Source organism: Sminthopsis crassicaudata, chromosome 5, assembly GCF_048593235.1.
Source record: "Sminthopsis crassicaudata isolate SCR6 chromosome 5, ASM4859323v1, whole genome shotgun sequence".
NCBI classification, from domain to species: Eukaryota; Metazoa; Chordata; class Mammalia; order Dasyuromorphia; family Dasyuridae; genus Sminthopsis; species Sminthopsis crassicaudata.
Genome location: NC_133621.1, coordinates 299,538,119 through 299,550,170, shown reverse-complemented (window position 1 = coordinate 299,550,170; position 12,052 = coordinate 299,538,119). Strand labels below are relative to the sequence as shown.

Sequence of the window (12,052 nt, the reverse complement as noted above, 5' to 3'; positions counted from 1 at the left end):
AGACAGAAGTAACGGCCAAGTGTGGTCCGGAGGGGGAGAAGACGGGCCCCCCTCCTTGCTCAGAGGTGTATCTGCCGTTAATGCGGTCGGGGGACACCGGCTTTATCGAGCTGCTCCTTTCCCTGTCGCTGAGGGCTCGATGGGGAGATACACAAAGGGGTGAACAGGATAGGAAAAGCAAAAGGCATCAATACAAACATCTTTTCTTCTTTTTTGGAGACGTGGCGGGCACCTGGGGGTGGCAGGGAGCAGCGGGAGGAGGCCGGCAGGGCCCGGTCAGTTAAGGCGGAGTTCGGAGGCCTGCGGTTCCAGAGGCCCTCACTGAGCCCGGAAGGGGCAGTCACTGAGAAGTCATAATGCAGCTTTCTCTTTATTAAGTACAGGATTCCCAACCCCTGGCCCCCTCCCCGGCCCCGGCCCAAGGCACCGGAGCCCCCGAGCACAAGCGGAGGGGCGGGGGGAGCCGAATAAATAAGGGACGCCCCTGAGTGTGAGGTCTGGTCACCCCCATACCACAGCAGAACCTTGGGGGGCTGGTCTACTTTAGAGGGGACCCAGTTTCAAAGAGTAGTGGGGGAAAGCCAAGTGAAGCTGCCCCCCCCCCCCCGCTGCTTTGGGGGCAGGTAGGGTAGGAAAGGTGGGCCTGGCCCCTGGCAGTGGAGGGGGGCCGGGCTCTACCTCCTCCCCCAGGCCTGCCAGGGAGGACTAGAAACTGGGAGGGGGGCCAGATTAGAGCGGGGGGGCGGGGGGAGGCCCCTCCCTGAGGGCAGTTCAGGAGATGCAAGACGGGGTTCGGGGCTCGGCCCCTTGCCCAGCCTCATCCTTGGGGACGGGTCTTTTTCTCTCCTTCCCTTCTCCCTCCCAGCTGGGGAGGAGACACTAGATGGGTAATGACTGGGGGTCCCGGGGGAAGCCACAGCCAGGCCGGTGGAGGGGGAAACTGCGGCTGGGCCCCCCTGGGCCTGGGACGGAGGAGCAGAGATGAGACGGCAGCCCCCACACCAGCGGGTCTTTATCAGTCACCTCAGGCGGTCGGTCCAGGGGTCCCCTCCCGACCCCCCCCCGCAGCAGCCCTGCACCCCACCTGGGGCTCCGGGAGGTCACTCGGGCATGTCTATGAGCTTCTCGCCGTTCTCCTCCTGGGAGTCTCGGGGCCCCCGGGCCTCTCCCGGGGCGGCCGCCCCCTCGTCCTCCTCCTCCTCCGTGTAGAGGTCCTTCTGGCCGTAGGCCAGGGTGGTCCGGGCCAGGTCCACCTCGATGGGGAAGACGTCGGCGTCCCGCAAAGCCGCGTAGCAATCGTCGTAGTACTTGGACATGGTGGACACGAAACGCTGGAGCTGGAACACGATGTCCTGGACTGGGGGGGAGAGGGAGCGTTAGCTTCCTGGCTGTGCCCCTGACCGCCCCCCCCCCCCGTGCCCCCCATGCTCCCAGCGGTGCCCCCCCCTCTCCTTGGGCCCAGGGGTCCCGAGGAAGCACTCGCCCCCAGGTGCGGGTCCACCCTTCCAGCCCTGTCGGCACAACTCTCCGGCGGGGAGCTTTGATCAGTTTTCCCGGACTGAGCCCTGGCAGCCGGTGGCCTTGGGGTGGGGGGCACGGAAGGGCAGGAGCGCCAGGCCGCCCCTCACCGTGTTTCTGGTCCAACAGCTCGATCTTCTCCAGCACGTCCTTCCTCATCTTGGCGAACCGCGTCCGGGCCTCCTGGCGGCACCGCAGAATCAGGCGGTACTCGTAGTTGCCGGTGCTCACGCGGTACAGGGGCTCCCCCAGGGCCTGCGGGGGAGGGGGACTCTCAGGTCGGGGTCGCGGCGCAGAGCGCACGGTCAGAGGCTCGGGGTGACCTCAGCGCGGGGCCCCAGGGCAGGGAGGCCGTCCAACATGAAGGGAGCGCACGGTCCGGAGGGAAGAGCTCGGACTGGGGGGCCCGAGCAGCAGAGACCGTCCGAGGTCACCGAGGCCCCGGAACCCTGGGGGGGGGGGGGAGACACTCACGATGCAGCTGTATTCCTCGTCGTCCATCTCCTTCACCTTCAGGCAGTATGACTGTGGGGAGAAGGGAGGCCGAGGGCGGGTGAGGGGCAGGCCGCACACGCCAGGAGGCCCCGGCGCTGACCGGGCCTACAAGGGCCCTCTCTCTCCAAAGCCTCGTGGGCAGCCCGAGCAAACCAGCTCCCGGGGGCCCGCAGCCCGCCCCTCCTGTGCCCCCCGGCCCGGTGCCAGAGCCCTGGGGGCAAGCGCCGGCCCAGGGGCGGCCCTCATTGGCGCAGGCCCGCATCACTCACCAGGTACTCAAACTTCACGTCCAGGTATTTCTTAATGGTGAGGCGGGTGTCGGGGATGGCTTTGTTGAGATACGTGTTCAGGTCCGTCAGCATCTGCGGGGGAGCAACGGCCAGGCTCAGAGAGGTCGGGGCTGGAGGCCCGGGCTGCCCCCCCTCGGCTGCCCTTTCCCTCCTGGGCCGGGAGCTCCGGCGAGGACCGTCCTCTCCCCGCACGGGTCGGCGGCGCCTTTGCTCCTGAAGACGTCCCACGGCCACCCCCGGGCGCTGTCAGAAGCGGGATCCCCACCCGGGCCCTCCAGCGAATCACCCAGAGGGCTGCCCACGCCAGAGCGAGGGGGACCCCCAGCCTCCCTCTGCCTCAGCCTCGGAGCTCCCGATGGGCACCTCCGCGGGCCCGCCCCCCCGCCCCCGCCGGGCCAAACCTACGGGCTTGATGGTTTTCAGGAGGCGGATCCCGAACTTCTCGATGCTGCGGTGAGCTTCGGCAAACTTCACGAAGGCCTCGCTGGCCGCCGGCTGAGGCTCGCGGACGCCGATCACCGAAAAGACGTCTCCGAAGGCTGCGGGACAGGGAGGCCGTGGAAGAAGCGCTCCCCGGAGCCCCCGGATGGGGGAGTGACAGCGGGCCCCCTTGGTCTGGCTCCGTGCTCATCACCCACGGTCCCTCCCGGGCGCCCCCCGGCCTGATGGGCGGCCTTACCTCGGTGCGTCTGCGACAAGTCGAAGAAGGCTCGCAGCAGGCTCTTGGTGTGTTCGGTCATACCTGGGGAAGGGCAGGAAGCAGCCCTGCTCACCCGCTGCGAGCTCCCCACCCCCACCTCGGGGTCAGGGGCCGGGGAGGGAGCTCAGCCCCAGAGGCCAACGGGACCTGGCAGGACTGGCAGAGGGGGCACTTCCCAAGCCCAGGACTAAAGGCTCGGGGAGACGACCCCTGCGGCCCTCCTTCCCAAGAGCCAGACCCCACTCAGGGACGCCTCCAGGGAGCCCACTGGGGTTGAGCCCAAGGGCTGTTTCCTCAGGAGCTCTCTCTCTCCCCAGAGGAGAAGGGGGAAGCGCCTTCCCCCAGGTCACCCCCAGCCTCTCGGCCCCACATCCGGCACCCACAGAACTCACCTTTGTACAGCTCGGCCGTCCGCTCCAGCTCTTCCAGCCTCTTCACCAGCCCATCTGAGGGAGAGAGCCCGGAGGGCCGTCAGCCGCGGCCCGGCCACATCCAGGCCCGAGGAAAACGGGCCTTCCCGGCCGCGGCCCCCGGACTCCCCGGGCTAAGGCTGACTGGGTGGGACTCAAAGGCCCCTGCCCGCCCTCAGCGCAGCTCTCAAATGGAGGCACCTAAAAAAGCAGGGGCCGAACCCCCTCCCTCCCCTGTTCGAGAACCTCTGCGGCTCCCTCTGGCCTCTCGGACCCGACACCAAAGCCTTCCGAGCACGGCGCGCTCCGGGCCGGATGCCCCTCCATGCCGACGACACACCACTCCCCCTTTCACAAAGCTCGGTTCCGGCCGGGAAGGCTCGGCCCGCTCGGGTACCTCTCCCCCCTCAGCCCCGCCTCTCGCGCCCCAAGCTCTCCCGAGGGCCTCCTCCTTCTCAAGGCTCATCCTGATTCTCCTAGACGTTTGCTCCCCTCAACAACGCCCCCACCCTAACCAACCCAGGGCCCAGTCCCCTTCGCCTTTGTCCCCCAGGACACAGTAGGTGCATAATACGCCTTTATGGGTGACCTGTAGTTTGGCAGAGGGAGAAGCTGGACCCGGGGTTGGATGGGCTGGCCTAAAATCCCTTCCTGACTCCCTGTGCCTCCATTTCCTCCTTAGTAAAATGAGAAGCTCGGTCCCGATGCCCGTGATTCTGTAGCCGCCTGATGTGCCCAGCAGCTCTCTGCATACAGGTGGTGCTAAATGAGTGTCTGAAACTGCAGCACTCCGACCTCTGGGCCCCTGGGGGACAAGGTCTGGGCCGTGCCATCTGAGTGGGCAGGGGTGGGGAGCCCTGGCTGGGACCTCACTGAGGGACGGAGGGAGGGCGGAGGCTCCCGGACCTCGGTCTCCCCGGCAGCCCCAAACGGGGGGGCCTGGAGGGGTGGGGCGAGTGCCAGAGCCGGGCCCCGCAAGCGCCCGCGGTTGTTTTTAGCTCTGCTGGGTCACGGGACGTCGTGACAGTCTCATTTTAGAAACTCTATTTTGGGGGGCAGGCAGAGGGAAAAGAACTGGCAAGTTTAAAAAAAACACAAAACCAGCCCACAACAACCAGTTCTAATTTCGCCCCAACTCAGAGGTAACTACGGCAACAAGAATTTATAGGCAGAAGAGGCAAAAATAGCGGCCTCGCATTTAGACGGTGTTTGGAACGGGCCCGGCGGCGGCGGCTCACCCGGGAGTCTCACGTCTGGCGGCAGAGCCCCGTGGCCGCGCGTTCATGTCGGAGCCGCCCGCTGAGGGCCGGCCGAGGGCCAGGCAGAGCTCAGGCTGGGACGGGGGCCACACTGGCCACCCTTTTTTATATGGACGCGTATGGGGGGGGGGAGACAGAGAGACCGGGGGGAGGGTGAGCGGTTTCCCCCAGCTCCCTTGGGGTGGGACAGAGCAAGTGGGAACAGGCCCAGGGGCTCCCAGACCCCCCCAGCATAGCCTGGGCTCTCAGGGAAGGGCCAGGATGCACCGAGAGGCCTAGGTGCCCTCAGCCCAGAGCCCCCCTCTGCAGCCAAGCCCGACAGAGCCCGGGGGGCAGGACGCAGGCCCGGGGCTGGCGCGGTGACTTGGCGAGCTATCTCAGCGGAAGCCAGCCCCATTTTCCCGAAGGCCAGGCAAGCTCCCGAGCAGCCCAGGAAGGCTCGGGCCCCGGTCCCCCGACGACCCCGAGCGGAAGCAGCTCACCGTTGCACAGGATGGCCCGGCTCAGGCCCAGCGCGTCCGCCGTCCCCGAGCTCATGTTCTCCACCAGCCGATGTTTCACCTTCTTCAAAACTAGAGACGGGAAAGAGGCGATTGGTGCTCGGAGGCCCCGGGCGCCCCAGGCCGACGGATGAGGACGGGGCTGGGGCTCCGTGGGGCTAACGGGCCCTCACCGGGAGCCCCGAGAGCCCCGCCTCACTCACAGGGGCGGTCTCGGCTAAGGCCCTCGTGCCTTTCATCTCCTCATCTATCAATTCTCCCATTCCCGTGTGCACGAAAGGTCCGTCCCGGAGAAGTCAGGGGCCCGAAAATGACCACCACTAGAAGGGGGCTGGGGGCCAGAGGGGCCACGCTCCCGGGGGATTGGGGGCACTGGGGAAGGACAATCTAGGGACCCCTGGGCTCTGGGTCAAAGCCTGAAGCCCGGTGCCTGTGACCCTTGCCCCGGGGCGGGCTTGCTCACCAATGTCCAGGGACCTGCCCTGCTTGGGGTCAGCTTGGAGCTTGTTGTAGTGAATCGTCACTTCTCCCTGGGAAGAAAGTGCAGAGCAGGGTCGGGGGCCGCGCCAGGCACTTCCAGGGCCGTCAGCCCGGCCCCGGCCCCACCTCCTCCTCCAGCCTCCCTCCGTGCTCGCCATTGCCACCTCGTGTCCCCTGCAGAGCAGGAGCTCCCTGAGGACGGGCCCCGTTTCCCGCCTTCCTTTGTATCCCGGCCCTTAGCACAGTGCCTGGTATGCAGTAGGAGCTTACTAAATGCTCACCAATTGCCCCAGCCCTTCAGACACTTGTAAAGTGGCTTGTGGAACAACTACAGGAGGTTCAGAAAACCCCCCACGCTCCGATCTTCCCGCGCCCGTGCCCAAAGTCCGCAGCAGCCGGTCACTGACCGACCGGAGGCCCAGGCTCCCTGGCTGCTCCCCCACCGGCGCCACTGGCCGGGGGCTCACTGCGGGCGCCCCCCGGGACACGTCTCGGCCTCGGCGCTCCTCCTCACCTTCACCACCTGGATCATCTTGGCCACCTCCACCTTGGTCTTCCCCTTGACCGATTTCCCATTGACCCCAGTGATCTCATCGCCGGCCGCGACAGTGCCGTCGATGGCTGCAGGGGTGTTGTCGAAGACCTGTGGGGGAGGGGCAGCCTGCTGAGGGGCCCAAACCCCTTTCAAGCAACTCCGCTGCCCCTTCCCCGCCTCCTTTCAGCGCCTCCCAGGGGCCGTGGGAGAAGCCGGGAGAGGCCCCGGGCTCGAAGGAAGGGGTCTGAGGAGGAGGAAGCTCAAAAGGGAGAGGGGTCGAGTCCCGCCTCGGGGCTCACAATGGGACGGGCGTGCCCCAGAGGGTGGGAGAAGACGGGCAGATTTCTGGCGGAGTGTGAGGCAACAAAGGTTAAGAGGTACAGAGCAGCCGCGACGTGCCAGGCCAAGTAACCTGCAACCGTCGTCCCGTTATCCCAGCGCTCTGGGAGCCGGGTGCTCTCATTAGCTCCATTTTACAGGAAGGAAAATCGAGGCAGGCAGCAGTGGGGTCCAGTGTCCTGGCCCTGCCAGGAGCGTTCCCCCAGTGAGCAGTGACTGAGGCAGGATTTGAATTCGGGCCTCCGGAGGCCACAGCCCCAGCACCGGGCCCGGCCCTGGCTCTGTATCTCAGGACACTGAGAAGTTGCGCTAAGCCCCCGTGCAGATGTTGCCATCTAAGGCTCTGCTGCAGGAACCAGACACTTACTTTGGGAAAGGGGAGACCCTCGGGTGGGGAGGGAAGGCCGGGGAAGGGGCGGCCCAGGGCTGTCTGCATGGCACCCCTTCCCACGCTAGTGAGGTCCCGCCCCCCTCCCCAGCAGCCTTCTGGAGACGAGGGCCTCACCCTCACCACCGGGCACTGCGTCTCTGGCCGCTCCCACCGTGAGGACATTTCCCTTCTTTGGACCCCAAATGGGCCTTCTCTTGTCTGAGGTAAAAGCCTCCATTTCTACGAGTGCTTCTCTGACCCGAGGGACTCTGAGTTCTGTCACCGTCCCTCTGTCATTCTCATCTAGCCTCAACGTCCTTCCTGAACTCTCACCCTCTCGCGGGTGCGGGCGTGACCGTCCTGTCCGCTCCCAGGCCCTCCGGCCTCTCGGACACCCGCCTCCTGCCAGCCCCCCCCCACTTCCACACCTGAGAGCAGCGGCCCCCTGGGCCCCACTACCCAGGAGCTCCTTCCTCGAGGGCCCGGCTGGCACGGAGCACGGCACAAACTAAGCGCTGAATAAATGCTGCCTTTGCCCTCATCCACCCTGCCATCTGCCCGAGGCCACCGGGAGCACAGCTCTGCTCCTTCTGGGTTTTGTATACTGTAATGTGAGGCAGCCCCCTCAAGACTGGGGCTTGTCCCAGGATCTCCCCGAGCCTGGGACCATAAAGCTGACTCCATGGTCCCCGTGCTATGTCACGTGGTTTGATTCGGCCAATGGCCGCGGGCCTGTGACCGCTCTGGGGCCCCCGGTTGTGGCCAAGAATCACGGGCCGATCCCTCCTGCACCACCCCGGCCATCCAGCCTCCACGCGAAGACCGCTCGCGGCACAGGCCCTGTTCCCCTCCTCCCGGGCGTTCAGCCGTCGCCCTCCACGAACGTGAGCAGCGCGTTGTCTCTCTTCATCCAGACCCCTGACTAACAGCGCCGCTCCCCACTAGGGAAGCTGGGCAAGAAAACGGTCCCAAGCAACACAAACTCATTCCTAATGATCCCGCCCCCAGCGCCCCCCCCAAGGCCCCGTACCTGGACGATGTAGAGGCAGGGGCAGTACAGAGCCCCTCCCCCAATGCTGATCCCGATCAGGTTCTGGGAATCCTTCTGCAGCGTCACGGTCCCGGGCACTGTGGGGATGCCACTAGACCACAGGAAAGGAGAAGGCGATGAGGGCAGGGAGGAGCCCCCACAGCCCCGGATCCCTGGGGCCCCAGGGCCTCCCTCCCACCTGAGAGCGGAGGAGAGAGAAATGGGGCCAGGCTCTCCCTGCCACAACACCCTCCCTTTTAACCCAAATCCTGGGCTCAGCAAGTCCTCCCGGATTCACGCCCCTTCCCATCTCCAGGGCCATGGGACAGACCCAGGCGGGGCGGAGATGAAAAAAACCAAGGGCTGGGGGGGGAAAGGCCCCCATGGGCCAACGAGGGCCCGCGGGAGCCCGCGCCTTCCTCCCGGATGAGGCGTCCTCTGCCTGTGGCCCTCAGAGGCCTCTTAGGGACGGCTGACTGTGGGGAGCCCGTGTCCTAGCTCAGGGCCCCTTCCCATCCCCTCCAGGGCCAACCGGCAACAGCGTGTGACTCACTACGGGACCACAGCAGGCCCGGCAGCGGCCGCGAGACCAGCGACGGAGCCGGCTCTGGCCGGGCGGGCAGGGAGGCCGGCTTCACGTTCTCCCCGCGCCGCCGCCCCTGAACCCCGGAGTCCTTCTCTGAAATGGGGTCACGACCTCAGTACTACCCACCTCAAGAGCTTGTTGTGAGCAAAAGCCTTTGTAAATCTTATAATCTTATGGTAACGGGAAACGGCATTACGGTGCATCTCTGAGCTTTGTGACCCTCTGCTCCTGAGTAAGTGCTGAGTAAATGCTTGATGAGGGCAGCCAACTACTAATCGATCGATCAATCATCAAGCATTTGGGGAGTGACTGCCCTGGGCCAGGCCTGGGGTACCAGCAGCAGGGTGAAGCTGGGCCCGACCTCACAAAGCCTGCATGCTCACAGGGGGGCACCAGGGCCTCCATCACTGCACCCAGGCTCTGGCTGAGCAGCCGAAGAGGCAAGAGACAGCAGGGGATTAGGCACAAGGCAGCTGCTGGGGGGGAGGCTCCCCTGGAAGGCTCCGCTTGGAGCCGGGGCAGGAAGAAGCATGGGGGCAGCCCAGGGTCGGGAGATGGGGGGTGCTGAGGGAGGGCAGCGAGAGGCACCCACCGCCCACTGCTCCCACAACCTGGACCCCCGGGGCCAGAGCCAAAGCCACGTCCCTCCCCCGCTCCAATCAACAACCGGAGAGAGGCCCCGCGCTCTGAGCCCGCTCAGGCCAAGGCTGCGACAGCCGACTTTGCTCCCTCTGTTTGGGTTCCCTACTGCCGGGGGGCTTCCTTCTGCATTGTGGAGCGCATGGAAACAAGTTCTGCAAGAGTTCAAAGGTCTAACCCACGCACTGTTTACCTTCTCAAGGTGGAGGTGGGGTGAGAGGGAGAGAAGGGGGACTCAAAATTTTTAAAAAATGAACATTAAAAAAACTTTTACACGTAAGTGGGAAATGTTTAATGAAATAAAAACGTATTAAAAAATAAAGGCTATAGAGTGAGTAAGGAGATTGTCCACGCCTGCGTTACAGAGGAGGAGGGTGAGGGCCCCGGGGGTGACTCTGAAGGGCAAGCCCTGCCCTGTGCCCAGCCAGCTGGCCGTGGTGGTGGGCAGTGAGGTCCCGGGAGAAGGGGGTGGGACCTCAGGCGGGTAATTTCCTCATTCGTACTGGGGGAGGAGAGGGCCGCTAAGGGGCGCCACGGAGCGCTGGCTTTGGAGGCAGGGAGACTCAGCCTCCCTCTCCGGCCTCAGCCACTCACTAGCCGTGTGACCCTAAACATGTCCCTCTGCCCGGTCTCCTCCTCTGTCAGATGAGCTGAGAAGGGAATGACAGACGTCCCCCAGAGGTCAAGGAGGGGTCCTCACCTGGCAGGCGGCCCCAGGCCGGGCCACTTCTGGACAAGCCTGTCGGCCGGCCTTCCCTGACCTTCCCCCCTCGGCGGCTGCGCCTGGGGCAAACAAACCCAGCCCCATGGCTCCCCTGAACTCCGCTCTGAGCGAGGAGCGAGCCGGCCTGGGCCGGACTTCTGCTCTCCAGGCCGGCCCTTGGCCACTCCCTTCCACCCAAGGGCAGGGGCCCACAACTGAAAACGACCCTCGGAGGATCTTGCATCCCTCCTCCCGTCCTCCAGGAGAGTGCTCCTCGGGGACACTCACAGCTTATCCTCCTCGATGTCATAATCCATGTCGGCAAACATGATCCCGAAGTTTGGGACAGGCTGGCCCCGGAGGCCGATGGACCAGTTCTGTGGAGGAAGGATGCAGGAGCAGGTGATGCGGGGTCCTGCGGTTCCGCCCCTTCTCTCCCTGCATGAGCCGGAGGCCCAGCTCCTCAGCGCCTCTGGGGGCCATCGGAGCCCAGTCCCTCCCTTCCCATCAGCCTCTGCTCACGTCTGCGGGCGGGATCTATCCCAGCCCCTTCCTTCCTGAACAACTTAAGATAATTTCAAGCATAAAAGGCCTCAAAGATCCACAAGCACCACGTCTTCCCCCTGAGTTCAGAAATGTTTAACGCCCTGTCAAAGCTAACGCAGACAGCGCGTGGGCATGTAAGTAAATTGAGCACTTATTAAGCCCCTACTACATGCACAAAGGGCTCACCCCGGATCTAGAGGCCTTAATTTAAACCTCCACCCTGTTTTGCTCTCCATGTGACCTTATCAGGTTTTATTTGCCCCCTCCTTGGCTCTATGAAGACCCCGGGAGTTCCCCTGTGATGATCCCATGTGTGACAGGGCTCCTGGGGAGACCCTCCTTTCCAGGCCTGGAGTCAGGGGACAGCTTACAATGCAAAAAGCATTTATTATATTCCTGCAGTGTGCACAGCAGAAACTACGAATGGGGGAGGGGGAAGGGGATAAGCATTTATCTAGCACCTACCATGCGCCAGGCACTGTGCTAAGCTGGCCTGATCCTCATAGCGGCCTTGCAAGGCAGGTGCTACTGTTATCCCCACTGCACAGTGGAGGAAACTGAGGCAGAGGGTAAGACAGCCAGCGAGGTCGGACTGGAGCTGGACCAGGGATGCATCCGCTTCCCGTCCCACTCTCTCGACCTCGGGGTGGGGGACGGAGGGCAGGAGGAGGAGGATCCCCAGCTAAGGATGTGGAGGTGGGCGTTCCGCCAGCCCAGCCCCCTTCTTTGGCCCCACCCACCATCCCAGGGCCCCTCCCCTCTCAGTCCAGCCCTCCATTCCTAGGCCCCGCCCCTGTAAGTTTCTCCCCAAAGTTCTACAGAGCTCTCCTCAGTCCTCTCCCTATCAAGCCGTTGGCCCCGCCCCTCGTAGGCCCCGCCCCATAACCCCCCCCCCCCGGCCCAAGCCCCGCCTGCTTTACGTTCTAACCCCACCTGCCAGCCCCGCCCCTTCGCTCTCAAATCCCGCCCCGCCGCCTGGCCCCGCCCCCCGTCCCGTCAGCGCGCGGGGGCGGAGCCCTTTTTCTTACCACGTCGGAGATGATGAACTCGGACCTCTGCCTCCTTTTGCCGGACAGGAAGCTCAGCGTCCCCGCCGCCCGCCCCCCGGGGCCTGTCCCCGGAAGCGGCGGCCGCCCCGGGGCCCGGGCCGGGTTCGGGCCGCGTCGGCACTTGGAGTCACCGGCCGCTCTACCTGCCTGAGGCCGCGACTGTCGCGTCACTTCCCGGGCGGGGCCGGAAGTCCCTTCCCCTTCATTCCAGCATTTCCTCCGCCTCCTGAACAGCTCATTTCCGGTTTCTTCTCGAGCTCCCTCGGCGCTGGAGAGAGCGGATGTGGGGGCAGGAGTTCCACGTCGCCATGGAGATTGGCCGATCGTGGGAGCAAACGATTGGGGCAGAGAGGCTTGCCCCCGCCCCCCGCCGTTGCTCTCGGCCAGCCCCGCCTCTGACATAGTGTCGGGCTCCGGGAAGCTTCGTGCGGATCGGCGCGGCCGTGGCCGTGTCCTCTTGCGGCCTCGTGGCTGCTCTCCGGCCGTCACTGTCCGGCGGGAGGGAGCACGAGGTCACCGGGCGCGCCCTCCATTATGCAGCCGGGGGGGGGGGGGCGGCGGATCCGGCCGGGAGGGGGGTGGGCTGCAGAGATGGGAAGGGAG

At 65.0% G+C, this 12,052-nt stretch overlaps 1 protein-coding gene across 4 annotated transcripts; it reads right to left on the bottom strand.

The window, feature by feature from the left end:
• Positions 1-201: 201 nt before the first annotated feature.
• PICK1 (protein interacting with PRKCA 1) lies at positions 202-11,632 on the bottom strand. Of its 4 annotated transcripts, XM_074271689.1 has the most exons (15): positions 11,429-11,552; positions 10,866-10,957; positions 10,143-10,231; positions 7,927-8,038; positions 6,167-6,295; positions 5,636-5,702; positions 5,155-5,244; positions 3,396-3,449; positions 2,983-3,045; positions 2,709-2,842; positions 2,283-2,375; positions 1,993-2,043; positions 1,629-1,773; positions 1,085-1,357; positions 202-343 (listed from the first exon to the last, which is right to left on the bottom strand). In XM_074271689.1, the coding sequence occupies exons 2-14, from the start codon at positions 10,866-10,868 to the stop codon at positions 1,101-1,103; spliced, it is 1,287 nt and encodes a 428-aa protein (XP_074127790.1). In that variant the 5' UTR covers positions 10,869-10,957; positions 11,429-11,552; the 3' UTR covers positions 202-343; positions 1,085-1,100. The 4 variants fall into 4 exon arrangements, with proteins under 4 accessions (XP_074127790.1, XP_074127788.1, XP_074127789.1 ...); XM_074271687.1 differs by having other exon boundaries at positions 202-1,357; XM_074271688.1 differs by lacking the exon at positions 11,429-11,552 and adding an exon at positions 11,334-11,370 and having other exon boundaries at positions 202-1,357.
• Positions 11,633-12,052: the final 420 nt, after the last annotated feature.